Source organism: Staurois parvus, unplaced genomic scaffold, assembly GCF_062004578.1.
Source record: "Staurois parvus isolate SC_StPar_1 unplaced genomic scaffold, SC_StPar_1.0 ptg000712l, whole genome shotgun sequence".
Lineage (NCBI taxonomy): Eukaryota > Metazoa > Chordata > Amphibia > Anura > Ranidae > Staurois > Staurois parvus.
In genome coordinates this window covers 198,578-219,469 of record NW_028318508.1, presented here as the reverse complement: position 1 = coordinate 219,469, position 20,892 = coordinate 198,578, and the positions used below count along the sequence as shown (strand labels likewise).

General features: G+C 39.9%; 1 protein-coding gene across 1 annotated transcript in view; it reads right to left on the bottom strand.

Moving 5' to 3' along the window:
- Positions 1–20,892, bottom strand: part of ITIH2 (inter-alpha-trypsin inhibitor heavy chain 2) — a 72,706-nt gene that overhangs the window by 42,923 nt on the left and 8,891 nt on the right. Inside the window, exons 3-6 of the mRNA XM_089653428.1 lie at positions 9,056–9,088; positions 5,936–6,108; positions 2,197–2,301; positions 41–203 (exon numbers count right to left, since the gene is read on the bottom strand). Coding sequence (XP_089509554.1) covers positions 41–203; positions 2,197–2,301; positions 5,936–6,108; positions 9,056–9,088 — 474 coding nt within the window. The remainder of the gene's footprint in view (positions 1–40; positions 204–2,196; positions 2,302–5,935; positions 6,109–9,055; positions 9,089–20,892) is intronic.

Sequence of the window (20,892 nt, the reverse complement as noted above, 5' to 3'; positions counted from 1 at the left end):
CAATGCAAACTTCTGTTTTTATTTTCAGAGGCTCTCTCACCTCGAAGTGTTTGGCTATTCTTCCTGGTTGAAGATAGAGAACATGTTCATACATCCCAAGTTTCCTCTGAAGGGCTTCTTGATAATGAATTTCAAATTGAACTTTGGTTCCTCCTGGTACATTTAGATCAGCTTTGAAGTTTTCCATATCAAGGGAGTTAGTTCTGTCCATGACAATATTTATAAATGTGAACGTTAACATGTTAATGATGTAAACTAAACTTTTCCATGATTACTACCCAGGGCTGTTTAATAAACAGGCAAAGGAAATTTTTATGGATCCTATTATTAGAGAACCATAATGGAGCCTGGAAATAAAATGCCCTCAAAATATTGTATTTAAGTCTACTGAGTACAAGAAGGAAAGATATTCTCTTCATTAAACATTAGTATGCCCTTTAATATATATACACTGATATATATATATATATATATATATTTATATCTATATATATTACTGCAGATAACCTCAGATAATATTTCTATCCAACACTAATCATTCACTAATTCAAAATAGTGTATGTATAGTGTAATGTATTTCTTTCAGTGAAACAGAGTGTTGCTTAACCCAATGATCAGGAAAAATAAGATGTGCCTATGATCGAGTTTACACCAGACACCAAAATTATTAAGAGGCTACTATTTAGGTTGGTCAGAGACATGTGATCTTTCATTAAAGTGCATGTATACCATAAATTAGCATTGTTTAAGGTTTTTTTTTTTTTTTGATCCTTTGTTGTAATTTAGCACTATCTCATGCACTCTTCCAGCAGACATGTCCTTTCTACATGCATGTACTCCAGTAGCTGATGCATGGCATTTTTCAGGGTGGGTTTCCTGATGATGACAACAGTGGAACATGTCTTTAAAATGTGCACCAACATAGCCGCTTGTATTCACCCTTTTCCGAGAACATGTGACAACACAGGAAAACAATTGAGATGCAGGGCAGAGTACTGTCACCATAAAACATGAAGTGATTAAACAAGAATCCTCACAGCAGGATTACCAGATATTATTTAATAAAATATGCAGATTCAGACATTGTGAAAATAATGTTTTTAATTACATTAACATGCAAAATCATATATCAAATTTTAGAGGTTGGGTAACATCTATTTTTATTTTCAAAAGACTTCTGTCCTTTATTGTATTTAACCACTTAACAACTGCCCGCAATGTACTGCAGATGAGCGTCCACTGTAGGCAAATTGCCTGTGGGTCACTGCCTAATTCCAGGTTTCAGGCATGCACAAGAGCACCCCCCAGCTGGCAGACACTGTGATTGTACACAGCATGAGCCTGTCTGCAAGTTCCGGCCAATGATTCACAGCTGGGACCTGCTGATCAGCTATATACAATCACAGCCCAGAGCTTTGCGTTGACAATCCAGTTCCTCCCAGCATCAGTTAGTGTCAGATTGCCTACTGCAGTATCACAACCCCATTATAAATGATCACCACCATTAGTAGTATAAAAAATTCCAGTATATACGCCATAGTTTTAGGCACTATAGCTTTCACACAGACCAATCAATATCCACTGGGATTTCTTTTTCTTAAAATACATTTTGGCCAAAATGTATGAAGAAGTTTGATTTGTTTAATTTTTTTATTGGAAATGTTTTACAGCAAAAGTAAAAAATATTGTTTTTTTCACAATTTTCATTTATATTGCGAAAAATAAAAAAACTCAGTGGTGATAAAATACCACCAAAAGAAAGCACTATTTGTGTGAAAAAAATTATATCAATTTTGTTTGGGTACAGCGTTGCATAAATGCGCAATTACCAGGTAAAGTAGTGCAGTGCTAAATAGATATAAATGGACTGATCATGAAGAGGGTAAAATGTAGTGAAATCTAGACCCAGTTATGTGTTTAAAGATCTCTAGTCCTCTATTAATGAGGCATAGAAGCATGTAATAAGGTCAAGAACACTGAGCCAAATGACACATAGAAAACAACCAGAACTCACCTATTATAAACTTGACTATGCCAAATTGATGAAAGATACAATCTGAGGTCCAGATATTCTAAAGGGGCAGGACAGTAATCTTTTGATTGGCTAAATGTTACATGTTTGCTGCTGGGTTCAAATCTTCACAGCTTGTATACAAGCCAAAACTTAAATTCAATAAGGTTTTCCGAATTACTAACCTCAGTATGCCTGCTGATTTTCCTTTTGCTCTTGCTTTAGAATATAGACCTCTTGCCTCTGACTTCTCTTTAATTGAGGCACTAAATGTGATTCCATTAACATTCCTAAAAAAAAGGAAGCAATGTACAGTACATTGAATTATTAGATTTATGGAATATTGTTCATACTGGCATGGAAAAGATTATAAATATAGCCTTTTAGTTATTGATCATATACAATTACTTAAAAATAACTGCAACAAAAAATTAAATGCAGTTAAATCTTACTAACAATGCTCCATGTGATATTACTTTCCACCCCTCCCTTCAAATTTGGCGATCTGGAGCAATAGCTCTAATGTCCTCATATGCTATCAGAAGATTGGTTTGTAGGCCAAATTTTGTCACCTTAAAGGTGTCGTTTATATATATATATATATATTGCCAAAAGTATTGGGATGCCTGTATTTACACACATGTGAACCTTAATGGCATCTCAGTCTTAGTCTGTAGGGTTCAATATTGAGTTGGCCCACCCTTTGGAGCTATAACAGCTTCAACTCTTCTAGGAAGGCTGTCCACAAGGTTTAGGAGTGTGTCTATGGGATTGTTTGACCATTCTTCCATAAGCGCATTTGTAAGGTCAGGCACTGATGTTGGACAAGAAAGCCTGGCTTGCAGTCTTTAATTCATCCCAAAGGTGTTCTATTGGGTTGAGGTCAGGACTTATTGCAGGCCAGTCAAGTTCCTATACCCCAAACTCGCTCACCCATGTCTTTATGGACCTTTCTTTATGAACTGGTGCGCAGTCATGTTGGAACAGGAAGGGGTCCCAAACTGTTCCCACAAAGTTGAGAGCATGAAATTGTCCAAAATGTCTTAGTATGCTGATGCCTTAAGAGTTCCCTTCACTGGAGCTAAGGGTTCAAGCCCAACCCCTGAAAAACAACCTCCCACCATAATCCCCCTCCACTAAACTTTACACTTGGCAAATGCAGTTCGACAAGTACCATTCTCCTGGCAAACTCAGACATGTCCATCGGATTGCCAGACAGAGAAGCGTGATTCGTCATTTGAGAGAACATGTCTCCACTGCTCCAGAGTCCACCACTGCATCTGATGCTCTGAATTACACTTGGTGGTGTAAGGCTTGGATGCAGCTGCTCTCTATACACTGTTGTTGTGCTAATCTGAAGGCCACATGATGTTTGGAGGTCTAAAGCTATTGACTTCTGCGCAATGCACGCTTCAGCACGCGCTGACCCCGCTCTGTCATTTTACGTGGCCTACCACTTTGTGGCTGAGTTGCTGTTGTTCCCAGCTGCTTCCAATTTGTTGCAATACCACTAACAGTTGACCATGGAATATTTAGTAGCTAGAAAAATTCACGGATGGACTTATTGCACAGGTGGCAACCTATCATGGTACCACGCTTGAATTCACTGAGCTCTTGAGAGTGACCTATTCTTTCACAAATGTTTATAGAAACAGTCTGCATGCCTAGGTGCTTGATTTTATACTCCTGTGGTCATGGAGGTGATTGGAACACTTTTGGCAATATAGTGTATATATATGTATATAAAGTGAGTGTTAAACACATAGATTCGATTAGCATTCCTCTGGCTGAATGGTCTCTGGAAGAATGTAGGCCCTCTCTGCTTGACATTATTGGCTACTACACCTGGGAGCACAGTTTACCATTTGGGGTGTCTCCTAGACACTTTGTGTATGGCCCTCACCCAGTTTCCCTCCAGGATGAGGAACCATCCATTTGAGGGACAACACTTTTGTGTTTTTAGCATTTGACTGAATGAACGTGTTTAACATTAACTTTATATAGGGAATTGAATAATAATGGAAGCACTATATGATTTGCAGATGTGAAAGTGACAACATGTTTTGCGTTGAAAGTGGAAGTAGTGTAACATTTTTTTGCTTTCGCTGTGTGATGAGACACCTAGCTAACAGGTGGGAAGCCTCACTTTTGTCATTCACTGCATTCGCTGCTAGTAATACGGAGTCAATACTGAATTTCAAAGAGGGCAAATTGTTGGTGCCCGTTCATTGGTGCCTCTGCGACTGAAGTTGCCAATTTATTTGCCTCGTCACAAGGTACACTATGAATGCTTGTGACGGCATATACAATTTCCAGGAAAACTTTTTCTGATAAGTGTGGTCAACATGGTCAACTGACCAAAAGAGATATAAGGGAAACTGCTCAGGATGACACAGGATGACCAGGAATAAGAAAACAACTGCAGCAAAAGTAACTGCAGAGCTCATTTCATTCTTCACAGGACTGAGATTGAGTTCTGCAGTTACCTGTTAATTAGATGTCTCATCACACAGCGGAAGCAAAAGAATGCTACCTAAATTCTGCTCTCAACACGATAAGTCGTTACTTTGACACCTGCAAATCATGTAGTGTTTCCATTTTTTGTGTTACCCTAGTATATATGACTACTCAAACCCCTGAATAAGATTATTTTTCAAATATGTTGGATTGTTACACATGCAACTATTTGTTCACCATGACAAGAAATGATATATTACTTTTCCATGTGGCATTTGGAATAGATATGTGATGTTGATGTCTATATGAGTGCTCTAACATATACCTACTACCCACTTTATTAGATACACCTGTTCAATTTCTTGGTAACAAAAATTGCTAATCAGCCAATAACATGACAGAAACTCAAGTCATGTAGGCATCTAGACATTGTGAAGAGGACTTGCTGAATTTCAAATTGAGTATCAGAATGGGGAAGAAAGGGGATTTAAGTGACTTTGAATGTGGCATGGTTGTTGGTGCCAGACAGGCTGGTCTGCCCTACTGGGATTTACACACACAACCATGTCTAGGGTTTACAGAGAATGGTCTGAAAAAGAGAAAATATCCAGGGAGCAGCAGTTGTGTGGAGGAAAATGTCTTGTTGATGTCAGAGGTCAGAGGAGAATGGGCAGATTGGTTGCTGCAACATTCAGATGGTAGGGTCAGAATCTGCGTCAACAACATGATAGCATGGATCCATCCTACCTTGTATCAATAGTTTAAGCTGCTGCTGGTGGTGTAATGGTGTGGGGGATATTTTCTTGGCACTAGCAAGGTGTACCTAATAAATAGACTGGTGAGTGTACATATGATGTCAGCCAACTAATTTTCAAACTTCATGTTTTTACACCAACTTTGTAACAATAAAAATATACTTTTTTAATATACAGTATATATTTCTTCTTGGTTATTATCAGTGCCTTAAAAGTCCCAATCACAATAAGCTCCTTTAGTAAATCAGTCTCTGTATCTAAATGCATGGAGGCAGACTGATCTAGAGACTAATCTAGAAATCACCATTTAATACAATAGCAACAATATGAAAGAGCAACCAGGTACACATGTGAAAGTCACATACAAATTATTTTAATGTAAACATAAAAGAATAAAAAAAAGTATGTGCTTACTAAAAAATACTCTTTTTGAAATTCCCAGCTGATAGTCTCTTAAATTATAAGCTAAGAATAACTTCAAAATATGATAAAGTCTACACAATTATGTGTGTGGGGATATTTCAGAGATCTTCCAGATCTTCATGCTGCATGTGGGCAAAAGAGTAATGAAAAATCTAGCCACTCTGTGTTCAAATAAATATCGTTGCTAAACATATTTATCCATGCCTGGCTAAACCTTTTACCAAATTTGTTTTGTAGGAATAAAACAAGTCATTAAAGATAACTTAAAATGGCTCTTAAAAAATCTTACATGGTAAAATTATTGATGAATGCCCCTTTGGGAATCTGAATATCAAACGAGAGGCTCTGTGAATGGGGAGCAGTGTTCACCACTTTGCTCTGTATCATGGTATTGACGAAATGTGATGTGATGGTAGATTCTACTTTGTAGCTGTACAAAGAGATTGAGTCCTTAGATGGAGCCTGTAAGGATAAGAACATGATATTGTATTTTAGAATGTGATCAGGCAGAGGGGATAAACAGAAACTGAATTTGGCTTTTCCATGACTTTCCATCGCCCTGCCTTCTTTTGGGTTAGAGAAAAAATGACGGTTTGAATAGTTTGTAAGTAACAACAGTATTAAATTTATGAACTTTCTCCTTTCTGCCCTAATGAGCATGATGGGCACAAAGCCCATTGACATAAAATTGTATCTAAATTCAGGAACACAATTTTATTATACAACTTACTTCCTGTCCTAGGGGAAAATTCACATTTACTATGTATCTAGGGAAGAGCAGCATTCTCAGTCTAGGGCAGAACTACAGAACACCTCTTCCTCTCCTCTTCTCCATAACATAGGGGAGCTGTTTTGTAGTTCCTAGAGATAGCTGAGAACAATGCTAACTGATAACCAGTATATGCAGACAACACGAGACATTAGCAGCTCACAAATTTCTGGTAGGATCAACAGGTATTTTTTTTCATCCACTCAGCAGATATAAAAAATTGTTTCAATTATATATTTAACAAACCAAAATTGACCATATCACAGAAGTTCACTTTAAGAATTTAAAACAAATACGAACCACTTATGGTTATAAATGGACTCTATACCTTTACCATGATCAGCTTTAGGAAGAGATCCTCCTGTAGCTCCATGATTTTCTTAGGACACCTTGTATTGGTGATATTGATATAATGATACAATTTGATAGTGTTCCTTATTTGCTGGCAGTATTCACCCAACCAAGTTCATCAAGTATCACCAGGACAGAGATCTCTCTACTGTTTAATAAGAGTGAGGGAGGAGGAGCCAGAGGTACCCTAAATTATACATACAATTTTAACTTTTCTTCATAGTCCCTCTAAAATATTTAGTACTGATTTTACAATTATTTTACATAGTTGTCATGGATTAAACAGATGGCTAGATAGATTAAAGCATGTTGTTTTATAATGTTTTGTATCTTACCCAGGGCTTTTTTCAGTAGGAACAGGGGGAGTGCAGTTCCAGCACCCCCAGCTCTGAATGTATCTAATGTCAAGTGGTGCTGGCGTGTGCTAGAATCTATTGTTGCTAGGGAGGTATTTTGTTGCTGGAAATAGATCTATTGATGCTGGGGGGTAGTAGGTTGCTGGGGAGTCAATTATTGTTGGGAGGGATCTACTGTTGAGATAGAGGTCTATAGTTACTGGGTGTTGGAGGATCTATTGATACTAGCTGTTGGGAGATCTATTGTTGCTGGTGGGTGTCTATTGTTGCTGGAGTGGATCTATTGTTGCTGGATTGGTCTTTTTCTGTGGGTGGATCTATTGTTGCTGGGGGTGTTTTGTTGTGGAGAGTCTATTGTTGCTGAGGGGGGAGAATCTATTGTTGCTCGGGAAGTCTGTTGTTGCTGCTGCCTGCCGGGGATACATTTTACTGCATTTCTTGTTATTAGGGATGCACCGATACCTCTATCAGTGCTGATACTGATTATTTTCACGAGTACTATTAGAAATGCTCCTAATACCCGAAACCGACCATGATGCACATTGCACTGCAAAGAATAGCATGCAATTTGAACAGGAATGTGGTATGATTCCTGTCCAAATCACATGTAGTTTCCCCACTGCCCCTCTGTGAACCCAGGCTTGCTGCAGCCTGAGTTCACACAGGAGCGGTGCGGGAAACCTCCCTAGGCAACACAAAAATCGGACGCCCCCCCCCCGGCAGAGAGAGTGCCTCACACTGACCAACATCAGACACGCCCCTTGCGGAGAGAGGCTGAGAGTGACCAAAAACACCCCTGCCCCACCCCCCCATCCGAGGGGGCCTTCCACTAACACCCCCCCAACAGCGACAGAGTGAAAGACACACACCTTCACAGCTCTGGACATCCCTGGGAACAACAGTTGGGCTCTGCATGCACCATCAAGCAGCCCGAAGCCTCTCTCAGATCCTACCTGGTCCCGTTGCTGTATATGCCCCTTCTTCCAGGGGGCAGTGCTGCCCCCTAAATAATGCCGCCCTAGGCAAATGCCTTGTTTGCCTTGTGGTAAATACAAACCTGGATGTATACCTGGTGGCAGAAGCTTCATATTCTCAGCAGGGCTTGAGGGCTTTTGTTTGGTCAGCAAAGTCACATGGACATGCTGACCAATCAAAAACCCTCTAGCCCGATCTGTCATCTCTGCAAGAAGAGGAGAGAAAGTGGCAGGGAATTTCATGCCACTTTCTCTCCTCTCCTACAGCTGAGAGTAGGGAGCATCTGCCGCAAGGTATACATCCCCACACACCCTTCTCTTCAACTCTACGCTGCAGGGAACCTCCCTGCACCGCTCCTTTGTGAACTGCTATGGCAAGCCTGGGTTCACACAGGAGCAGTGGGGAAACAACATGCGATTTGGACAGGAATCACACTCCTGTTCAAATCGCATGCTATTCTTTGCGGTGCAATTTGCGTGCATAGATTTTGTATCAAGGCAAATTGCACTGCAAAGTATTAGTACTCGGTATCGGCTAGTACTTGACCGAAAGTATTGGTACTCATACTTGCCAATCAAAAAAGGGTACTGGTGCATCCCTACTTGTTATCAATAACAAATTCCATACTAATTTCTTAGCACCACAAAATGAAATTCGGTTCTGTATTATCTAAAAGGGGCAGTATATAGGGGGATATATATAGAGGGGATGGTGCTTGAAGGTGAGTAGGAGGTGGAGACAAGGGGCGACTTGGAAAGGGGAGTACCTGCGCTTATTCCCTGACAAAAAAAGCCCTGACCTTATCCCACAGTATTTACTTATTACCATACATTTATTCAGTAGTCTTTGTTGTTGATGGACAATTGATGTCCTGTGGTCGGAGTCATTGACCTTGCATTCACAGAAACAGCTAATGGTTATCTTACATTGACCTTGCATGATCAGCAGTAATACATACCTCTATACCATCATCTCCAAATGTTAGACTTCTCTGTAACAAAACAAGACAGATTAAATACAATTTTATTTTCATTGTGTAGAAAACGTTGTACATTACAAACATATCTGTCTATATTAACTATATGGCAGTGTTAATTTAACACTATTTTAGTTGACTAAAATATGACTAAAACTAAAACAATTCAGATGAATAAAATACGACTATAACTAAAGCTAAATTGAAATTTGATGTCAAAATTAACACTGGTTATATATCACAACGACTAAATATGTGTCTGTAGTTCAAACCTTAATACCATAAATAATAATGTTATTAGATTTTTACTCCAGGAGTATACAATGAGTGTGAAAATTCTAGAGAAATGCTTACATAATGCATTACAATTTAACTAAACCTATTAGATTTTAGTCAACTAAAATGATTTTAGTTGACTAAACTGTACTGGAGATTTTAGTCAACTAAAATATGACTAAAACTAAAATGGCATTTTAGTCAAAAGACTATAACTAAAAGTAAGTTGAAATTCGATGTGAAAATGAACACTGCTGTATGTACAAACAGTATTATAATATTAATGCCATGGTTTGCTATACTGTATGATGTGGTTGTTGTTTGTTATAGAGATCAAATGAGTCACTGTACAGGAACATTTTTTCCATGTTTCGTTGTGCATGCAATATGTTGTAGTAAGCATGGTGAGATTGAGGGGTGTAAGAGGAATGGGGTGGACATTATGGAGCAAGCAGGGGCGGACTGACCATTTGGAAACTTGGGCATTGCCTGAGGGCCCGGGGTCAGTAGGGGGCCCCATGAGATGCCCCTGGTACCTTTTTCATAGGCTTTTTTGAGTTTGGGCAAAGACACAGAGGACCCATGATCCCCTATTGCCCAGGGGCCCCATGAGTTGTCAGTCCGTCCCTGGGAGCAGGTTAATGTTTAACCGTCTCCCGCCCACCATATAAGTAAATGACAGATGGGCGGTGGTTCTCTCATTCTGGGAGGACATCATATGACCTCCTCCCACTCTAACCGCACGTACGCGCCCCCCCGGGGACAAGCAGCGGGGTGATTGGTGGTGCGCTTTTTCCCTGGGACACAGCGGATCACCGATCAGCAGAAAGAGCTGATGACTTCGGCTCTGTCATGTGATCAGCTGTGTCCAATCACAGCTGATCGCATGTAAATAAGGAAATGCCAGTCAGTGCTGCATATCAGTGCCACCTATCAGTGCCATATATGAGTACTGCCTTTCAGTGCCCATCAGTGATCTCTGTCAATGCCCACCAGTGATGCCTGTCAATGCCCATCAGCGCCACCTACCAGTGCCTCCTCATCAGTGCCTATCAGTGCCCATCAGTGCAGCCTATCAGTGCCCATCACTGCAGCCTCATTAGCGTAAATCAGTGAAGGAGAAAAATTACTTATTTACAAAATTTAATGACAAAAACTAAGAAAATAACTTTTTTTTTCAAAATTTTCAGTTGTTTTTGGTTTGTTTAGCAAAAAATAAAAACCCAGAGGTGATTTCAAAAGAAAGCTCTATCTGTCTCAAAAAATGCAAAAAATGTTATATGGGTACAGTGTTGCATGACCGCGCAATTGTCATTCAAAGTGCGACAGTGCTGAAAGCTGAAAATTGACCTGGGCAGGAAGAGGGTGAAAATGCCCGGTAGACAAGTGGTTAATTTACAGCATATTTAGGTTTAGGGTTAAATGTTGAGGATTCATTTTAAAGGCTAGGTTAAGATCAGCAGGTGGGATCAGATTATGTGTTAGGTTAAAGGGAAAGTATATTATATTTTAAGGAACACATATTGTAAATCACTATTGGAATGTTTACTTTAATGCCATATTTAATAGAATTTATCCATATTTGCTTTCCTTGTATGAAATTAAGAGGGGTGTAGATTAGGCACTAGAGGCAGGGTACAAACACCATCACAATGGCTCTTAAAATAGATTTGAGTTTTTCCCATGAAGGGAAAAATACCAGCATCTCTTTAATGGCAGCTCAACTAGCAGTGTAACACTCAAATCCTCCTAAAATCCATTCACTTTTAAATTCCATTTTTTTCAGTTTGCAATTACCATCTCATGCCATCAAGAATTTCAAAGGTTAACAACTCTTACTGTGAAGAGCACCTTCCTAAACTGATTATAGAATCATCTTTCTTCAACACACAACTGATGTCCCCTTCTCCTTCCTACAGTCATTTTACTAGATCTTTATAATGACCTTGGGAAAATGTTAACATTATGATTAACCTAAAGCTGAGCTCTGCAGCTGCCGCCTGCCATTGAAAGCAGGGAACGATCTTACGTTCTAAAGTCCTTCTCCAGCTGCTATAGTCATATTCAATCTAATGTATTGGGGAAATGATATTCCCATGACCTAAATGAATCCCTTACATTTTCCATAATAAATTTCATCTGTCATTTTAGCACGTCATTTTAGCAAGATCCTTCTATTCTATGTCACCAAGATCCTTCTATTCTATGTCACCAAGAAGAGAAGACTTGAAATTTCTGTCGGGTCTTTGTTTTTGTCTGTAATTAAACTGGAGAGAATTTCCTTCAGTTTATATTCCTCTGAAGCCTGTACAAGAAATGGGGGTTGCGGTGGTAGCTGAGACAAGAAAGCATGGACCGCAATGAAAACACACAGTGAAGGAAATAAGTATTTGATCCCCTGCTGATTTTGAATGTTTGCCCACTCACAAAGAAATGATCAGTCTGAAAATCGAATGGTAGGTGTATTGTAACACTGAGAGATAGAATAGCAACAAAAAATTCAAAAGAAATGCATGTCTAACAAATTATGCACTGATTTGCATGTTCATGAGGGAAAAAAGTATTTGATCCCCTATCATTCAGCACGATTTCTGGCTATCAGGTGTCTTTCATACAAGTAACAAGCTGAGATTAGAAGCAGTCTCTTAAAGGGGGTGCCGCTGATCTCATTTTGTTAGCTGTATAAAAGACACCTGTCCACAGGAGCAATCAAACAATCAGATTCCAAACTCTCCACCGTGGCAAAGGCCAAAGAGCTGTCCAAGGATGTCGGGGACAAGATTGTAGACCTACACAAGGCTGGACTGGGCTACCAAACTATCGCCATGCAGCTTTGTGAGAAGGTGACAACAGTTGATGCAATCATTCGCAAATGGAAGAAACACAAAACAACTGTCAGTCTCCCTAGGTCTGGTGCACCATGCAAGATCTCACCTTGTGGAGTGTCAATGATCATGAGATCCCCTTTGTGTCCACAATTCATAGAACCAACAATCGTACTTAACCTCTTCACGCCGGCAGCACACAAATGTACAGCCTCCCAGCGTCTGGGCCTAGACACATGCCTAGCCTGGGCACATTTGTGTGCAATTAAGAAAAACATATGTGCTGAGAGCGCGCGCCCAGCGCGCTCCCAGCACACGTGCCCGGTACTCACGGAAAGGTCCCGATCTCCTCTTTCGATCGGGACCTTTCCTGATCATGTGACCCCTGTGATGGCGAATCACGGCGGTCACATGACCCTAAAACCCCGCCCCGCCTCCCAGCTTCTGAAACCCTTAAAGGGCCAGGAGGCGCCGGCACTAAGAGGTTAAGATTAAGATTTTGTGTGCATGGTGTGCATGTCAGCAACAACTTGCAGCCTTTTTATTTTATTTCCATAGCAGCTTCTTTATTTTATTTTATTTAACATTGATCTGATATTTTTTTTTTAATTTTCTGCTTAGTTAAAAAAATACATAGTTCTGTGTCACTGAAAATGTCTGTTAAAATCATACAGCTAATAAATAATAATAAACTTTATTTTATATAGCACCTTTGAAGATAACTTCTCAAAGAGCTTTACAAAGAAAACACAAGAAAAACACAGGATAAAACAAAGGAAAATGATGTGAAAGCTTGTCTAAAGAAAAAAAGTTTTTAGACTTGATTTGAATGAGTTTAGAGAAGATGACTCTGATGTTCTCTAGAAGGGAATTCCAGAGTTTTGGGGCATAGCAGGAGAAGGCTCTGTCTCCCATCGAGTGTAGGTGAGTAGGGGGGACACAAAGAAGACCAGAATTTGAGAAATGGAGGTTACGAGGGTGGAATAGGTTGATAAAAGTTGAGACAGATAGGGTGCCAAGCCATGAAGAGCCTTATAGGTGAGCAAGAGGATCTTAAAGTCTATGAGAAACCTGATGGGTAGCCAGTGCAAGGACTTCAGGATAGGGGTAATATGGTCACTTGTACCAGATGTTGTATAGCTGTAAGCTCCAGTTTACATATATGCGGATTGGATGTGGTTTGAACCGCATCCAATCCGCACGACATGTGAAAAAACATTGCTTTCTATGGTACCTGTTCACATATGTCCGGTGCACTGGTGGTGCGAAATTCAATACGGATTGAAAAACAGTCATATTCGATTTCTGAGCAGTGTGGAACAGTTCAGGTGTGGTTTACAGGTTAGTGACTTCTATGGGAACCGTTTCTAAACCACACATGTCATGAGTTGTGAATAGAATAAAATCCTGACCTGAACCTGATATAAACCTGTCCTGAACCTGATCTAAATCTGACCTGAACCGCTGAACAACTACTGTATCAACTAGCTGTGAAATCTGATCTTCAATCTGCACCGCACATGTGTGAATCAGCACTGAAGGCATAAAAAATAATAAAAAATTATAGATGTAGAAAGTATACATTTATGATTTTATATTTCGTGTCAAGATGTAGTGTTAGCAGCTTCACTTTTATGCAATTTAACCACTTGCCCTCCAAAGAATTTACCCCCCTTCCTGACCAGGCTTTTTTTTGCAATATGGTGCTGTTACTTTAACTGACAATTCTGTGGTCATGCAACGATGTACATAAATTAAATTTATGTAATTTTTTTCTCAAAAATAGAGCTTTCTGTTGGTGGTATTGAATCATCTCTGCATTTTTTTTATTTTATGTGCTATAAACAAAAAAAGACCGTCAATTTTGAAAAAAAGCGAAACAATATTTTTTACTTTTTGTTATAAAACATATCCAATAAAAAATTTAAAAAATACTTTCTTCATAAATGTAGGCCAAAATGTATTCTTCTACATATCTTTGCTAAAAAAAAAAAAAATACATCTCAATACGTCTAAATTGGTTTATGTGAAAATTATAGCGTCTTCAAATGGCGTTAAATATACTGGAATTTTTATTTATTTATTTGTTTATTTATTTTATACTAGTAATGGTGGTGATCAGCAACTTATAGCAGGACTGCGGTGGGCATTCTGACACTGGGTGGGAACTGACTAACGGCCACTGACATCCCACTGACATTATACAGTGATCAGTGCTAATTGAAAGTACTGATACTGTACTAATAACATTGGGCAGGAAGGGGTTAACATCTGGGGTGATTAAAGGGTTAACTGTGTGTTGTGTTCTTCTTACACTGTGTGTTGTTTTACTAGGGAGACATGCTGCTTTCTCTCTTTCTGCTCTGCTGAGAGAGAGATAGCATCGTGTCCATGCTGACAGGAGAGAGGTCTGTATTTACACACAGATCTCTCCCCTTTCAGCTTTAGCAGCGATCAGAGTGCCCAGCGAGAATTGCCGGCTGGGACCCAGCGATTGACATCCGCTGCAACCAATGGGAGTGCGAGTAGGGCGGCGCATGCACACCCCCTACCTGGAAATGCAAATATTGTATATTTATGGATTTTGCACAGAGCGGCTGCCCTGTAGCAGTATATCTGCTATAGGGTGATAGGTAAGCGGTTAATATTTTCTCCTAAGCACATATTTTTTTTTGTTTTAAATGTAAATTAAAGGATTTGTGGTTTTTCATGTCTCTATTGAAGCTACGTAAAAAGGGCCCTCTTCCCTATGTACAGTGTTTTTTTTAGATTTTTTTTTTTTGCATTAGTACATGTCCAAAATATCAGTGCCAGCTTCCCATAGCTAAAAAAAGCACTTTGCCTATTAATTCTAAAAGTGGACAGAATTTACTAACATTTTTCACCCCTATAGAGTTCAGTGGGACTTGCCACTTAGTTTCAGTTTGCTGATTGTTAAGCAGAATTTGCTGAACTGCTGGCAAATTGAGTCTGTACAGATTCACTCATCTGTAGTTAGGATTGGGATAACTAATGGACATCAACAAATATCCCTATTTTCATAGACAAACATGCCAGAAGATGAACTAAATCAGGGGCGGACTGACCATTCGAACACTCGGGCACTGCCCGCGGGCCCGGGGTCAGTAAGGGGCCCCATGAAATGCCCCTGGTACCTTTTTATAGGCTTTTTTGGGTGTGCTTTGAGTGTGGGCAAGGACACAGGGGCCCCATGATCTCCTATTGCCCGGGGGCCCCATGAGTTGTCAGTCCGCCTCTGAACAAAATCCATTGCATTCAGGAATACTGAATATTTCTTTCAGGCAGTTGATTTGTGTCTACCAAGCGGTTCCATATATATTACCACAAGTACAGGTTTTTCCAGATTTTTTTACTCAGTAACAAGTAAAATAATACGTTCAGCATTCGGTTTTAGGTAGATGAAGATGAGCATGCACTAGATCAGCAGATGAACCAAGACACCACAGTGGGAGCAGAAAAACATCCAGTTTGAGGATAGCAGCACTGTAATCCATGAAAAATCTAAGAAGCTCACATATACGGTAAGTCAACTACCTTGTGTTTGTAAATAACAAGATACAAGTTTTGCATGGATTGTCAGTATAGGGTGCCGTCATATGGGGAACTCCTTTTACTCCACGTTAGCAATTTGGGCAGCTATAATAATTGATCCTGAAAACAGTTTTTTCCAGAGTTTCTAGAGTATCAATCATTCCCACACATCTCCTTTTTTGAGATTCCAGAACCAGTGTCATTTATCTTAACTACGTGATCACAGAAATGCCATTCCAGGTATAAGCAGTAGTATTGGGCTTGATGTTGGAGTTGAAAGTCGGCTATTCGTGTATTTTGCAAACATGTTCGCCTGCCGCGCCCCACAATGCAGTGCGCCCTGACAGTGCCCCCTTGTGATGTCATCACAGTATTTAAGAACCATCATCCTGGCACATCTGTCAGATGGCAGGAGCCAACATCGAGAGCGGAGAGGGTTTTTTATTTCTTTTTTTGGGGTCGGCGCTGGTGGTGGGCATCGTGATTGATGTTGGATCTACTTCAAGGGACTTTTTTTATTTTTGTTTTTAACCGCTTCCCGCCCACCAACAATGTACTGCGGCCAGGCAGCAGCTACAGGCGAAGCGACTTACCCGCGACTGCTGTGTCCGGTGGACACAGCGGAATGAAGATCCTGGTGAACGGGACCCGGTGATCATGTGATCACTATGCGATCACATGATCACAATGTAAGCAAAGCTGTTTTGAATCAACATAATTCATAACAGCTCTGCTTTTCTTCCTAGTTTGATGTGATTGGCCCACAGCTGTCACATGGGGCCAATCATAGCACCCTATCCCATATGACCAGCTCCATCTAATCATAGATCATAGATCACTATCTTCGACTGTCAAAAAAAAACCTAATTTATTCATTACAGTTCATGAATGAGTTAGATTCATGACAGCAAGCTTTACATTGCAGGAGAAATTATCTTTATTTCTCCTGCAAAGTAAAGTGTAAACCCCCCCCCCCCAAAAAAAAAGTCCCTGATCACCCTCCCCCACTACTATGGTAAAATTGTACTACTGATAAAAGTATTTAAAAAAAATAAATAAATAAAAATACCATATTGAGAATTTAAAAAAAATAAAATTTTTCCTTAACTACTTGCTGACTGCCTACCCACATTTTGTGGGCAAGCAGCGGCTCTGGGCAAAGCAAAATGTTCTCACGTCGCTTCCTAATCTGGGGTGTGAATGCGCCTGCCCCCCCCAGCTGCCCCCCCCCTGGTCTGTCCAGGAAGAGAAGAGCAAACACGGCACCGAGTTAAAGCACATTTTACACACACACGTTAGATAAGCACATTTAACCCTTTGATCGCCCCCATTAACCCTTTGACCGCCCTGTCACCGTGCCAGTACCATTAGTACAGTGTCAGTATATAGAATTTTTTACTGTTCATCGTATTTCTGCCACTAGCGACATCAGATATTGTCAGGGTCAGTTAGCGCCACTCCCAGCCAGGGTCAGCTAGCGTTAGATTGCCCGCACACTATCACACTCACACTATAGGCCGCTGATCACTCCTATTACTAGTATAGTGTTTGTATGGATCAAGATAAATTGATCACAAACAGAACTATACCAGTGCCTCCTTAGTATAGTGTCCCCCAAAACACAATGTTCGCAGGATCAGTCCCGTTCGCTGCCAGCACTAGCGTTTAGCCCCTCTGCTGTTTTTCACGGAAGATTTGTACTAAGTGATTGTGGGCCAAAGCAATTTATACGCCCAACAATACATCACCACCCACCCAAATTCAGCTCTTGGCAGACAATTTGCATAGAAACCTATCACGGATTCTGAATTTAAAACTTTTTTGGGCCTAACCCTCAACATGGGCATTACAAAAAAAGAATGAATTGCGGTCATATTGATCCACAGAGCCAATTCATTATATGCTCATGTTACATATATGCCCAACATGGACCAGCAATATACTGGTACGTCACTGGAATTTGAGTGGTTATACCGGGATGATATCTACAGCTACAGGCATCATCCTGGTATCGTTTTTTTCAGCTGGCGGCCAGCTTTCATGTGAAAGCAATCCTAGTGGTAAGTTAGCTGCTGAATTGTTTTTACAAGCAGTGGGAAGGCACACCCACCATTCTGCCGCCTTCCACAGTTTTCATGGGCTCTCCTGTCCCACAGGGGAATCCGAAAATGCAGTTCTGCTTGCTGACTATAGAGCTGCTCAGAGACCAGAATGGCTCCAATCATCTCTAGGTCTAAGAGACCGGAAGCTACGTGCATTTCATTAGTTTCATTTTGCCAGACTTTAACAGCACCATTTGTAAATTGGGAAAGCATCTGATCGCACCGATCTTGGTGAGATCAGATGATGTAAGGGCAGAGAAGATATCTAGAGTCTAATAGACCCCAGATTTCTCAAAAAAGAATACCTGTCAATGCCTATTGCAGTCACAGGGGATATTTACATTTCCTGTGATAGCAACAAAAGTGATAAAAAAGGATACAAATGAAAGGGACAGTGTAAAAATTATTTAAAAAATCAAAATAACCCCAAAAAAAAAGCACCCTCACCCACCCGCACGCGTACACACCTTTGTGCGCAAGTGTTGACCCTGTGCCAGTATGTAAACAGCGGTTGCACCATGCATGTGAGGTATCACCACGAACTTCAGATCGAGGGCAGTAATTTTGCACTAGAACTCCTGTGTAAATATAAATTGGTGACCTGTAAGGGCTTTTAAGGCATCGCCTACAAATATTATAGATGTATGTACTTTGTTGCCATTGCATGGGCATGCGCAATTTTAAAGCATGTCATGTTTGGTGTCTATTTACTCGGAGTAAGATCACCTTTTATATTTTATCAAACAATTGAGCAATATATTGTGTTTTTGTGCATTAAAATTCTAAAAAGTGTATTTTTCCCCAAAAGATTTGTGTTTGAAAAAACGCTGCGCAAATACTGTGTGATGTAAAAAATTTCAACACCCACCATTTTACTCTCTACTCTGCTTTAAAAATAAAAAGATAATGTTTGGGGGTTCAAAGTAATTTTCTAACAAAAAAAAAACATTTTTTTTCATGTGAGCAAAAAGTGTCAGAAAAGGCTTGGTCTCCAAGAGTGGGTGATGTGTGGCATAAGCTTCTAATGTTGACCCTGAAATGCCAGGATAGTAAAAGCATCCCCTCCAAATGACCCCTTTTTGGAAAGTAGACACTCCAAGGTATTTGCTAAGAGGCATGGTGAGTGTTTTGCAGATCTCATTTGTTGCTAAATGTTTTTAGAAAACGAAGAAAGAAAACAAAAATGTATTTTTTGTTTTCTTTTTTTCTTTTTCAAAACCCTGTGACAAAAATGATATCTGTAAAATACTCACCATGCCTCTCATCAAATTCCTTGGGGTGTCTACTTTCCTAAAAGAGTTATTTGGGGGGTTGTTTGTACTATCCTGGCATTTTAGGGCCTCTGAAACTGTGATAGGTAGTGGGGAAGTGATAGTAAATATGCCCTTTGAAAGCCTGGAGGTAGTCAGTGGATTTTGGGGGCCTGCATGTAGCTAGGTTGCCAAAAAGTCTCTCACATGTGGTATCCCCATACTCGGGAGAAGTAGGAGAATATGTTTTGGGGTGTTATTCCACATATACCCATGGCATGCAGGAGCAATATATCATTTAAGTGACAACTTTGTGTAAGAAAAAAAATTGTAATTTTCAAAACATTTGTGGCAAAAAATAAAATGTTCCAACATGCCTCTCTGCAAAATCCTTGGGGTGTCTACTTTCCAAAAAGTGGTCATTTGGGGGGGGGGGGGTTGTACTGCTCTGTTATTTTAGCACCTCAAGAAATGTGATAAGCAGTCAGAAAGTAAAAGATGTGGAAATTGCAATATACTGTATATACCATAGTTTTTAGATGCTATAGCTTTCACACAAAGCAATCAATATACACTTATTGGGATTTTTGTTTACCAAAGACATGTAGCAGAATACTTTTTGGCGAGAATTTATGACTAACTTTGAGTTTATTGGATATTTTTTATAACCAAAAGTGAAAAATATTGTTTTTTGTTTATAGAGCAAAAAGTAAAAACCACAGAGGTGACCAAATACCACCAAAAGAAAGTTATATTTGTGTGAAAAAAAGGACAGAAATTTTGTTTGGATGCAGCATTCCACGACCGCGCAATTACCAGTTGTAATAGCACAGTGCCGAATGGCAAAAAATGGCAAGTGGTTATTAAAGGACTTGTCAAAGACTGTCTTCTGTCATTTTTCACACTACATTTATATTTTGGGAATGAGTAGGGGTACCGTGTACCCCATGCTCATTCACATGGGGGACGGGAGGCAGGATCTGGGGATGTTTGTGGGGAAGCGGCCCTTGTCCACATCAACATTGGGACAAGGTATTTTGGGGGGGCCTTGCCCCAAAGCACCCCCCCATGTTCAGGGAATGTGGCCTGGTATGGATTTTGGGGGGGCCCCCACACCATTTTTAAAAAACAAATTGGAGTGGAGGGTTCCACTCAAATTTCATACCTGGCCCAAAGGTCTTCACTACTAACATACCGCATGACTTAATAATATAACTCATGCAGTATTTTAGTAGCTGTGCGGTGTCTTACTGCATACTCAGATGATTAGTGAATTGTCCCCTCGGTTTGAAGTTCATGGTCGTTAGGTTCAAATGTTCGAACGTGAACTGAACAGGGGGTGTTCGGCCCATCATTAATAAGCAGATCTTTCCTGACAAATCCCTGGTAGACAATGTGCAAAACAACTGTTCTATTCATGGTGGCAGATATCAGATGTACAACTCAGTCACTATTTGCTTGACCTAAAATGTTGCAATTTTGTGATGTTGTGCTTTACTGGTTACAAGGGAACATAATGTGACACGTTTTCAGTCTTACACCAGTTTGTCATGCATGAATAGTCTAGGTAATGTTTGCTTTACTTTCCAATTCCACTTTCACAATAATCCATCAGATTGACAGCACACTTTGTAGAGATATTTACAAAAACTACAAGTCTATCAGTAATACTCAGAAATATGTACATTGTGATATAAGTTCAAGACCAACTATACATGATATTGTGCAAGCAGTTCCAACTGCACATCAACAAATCTGAGTTCATAGTATGTTATTCAGGTTGAAGATCACAGTATGTTCTCTAACGTTTGTAA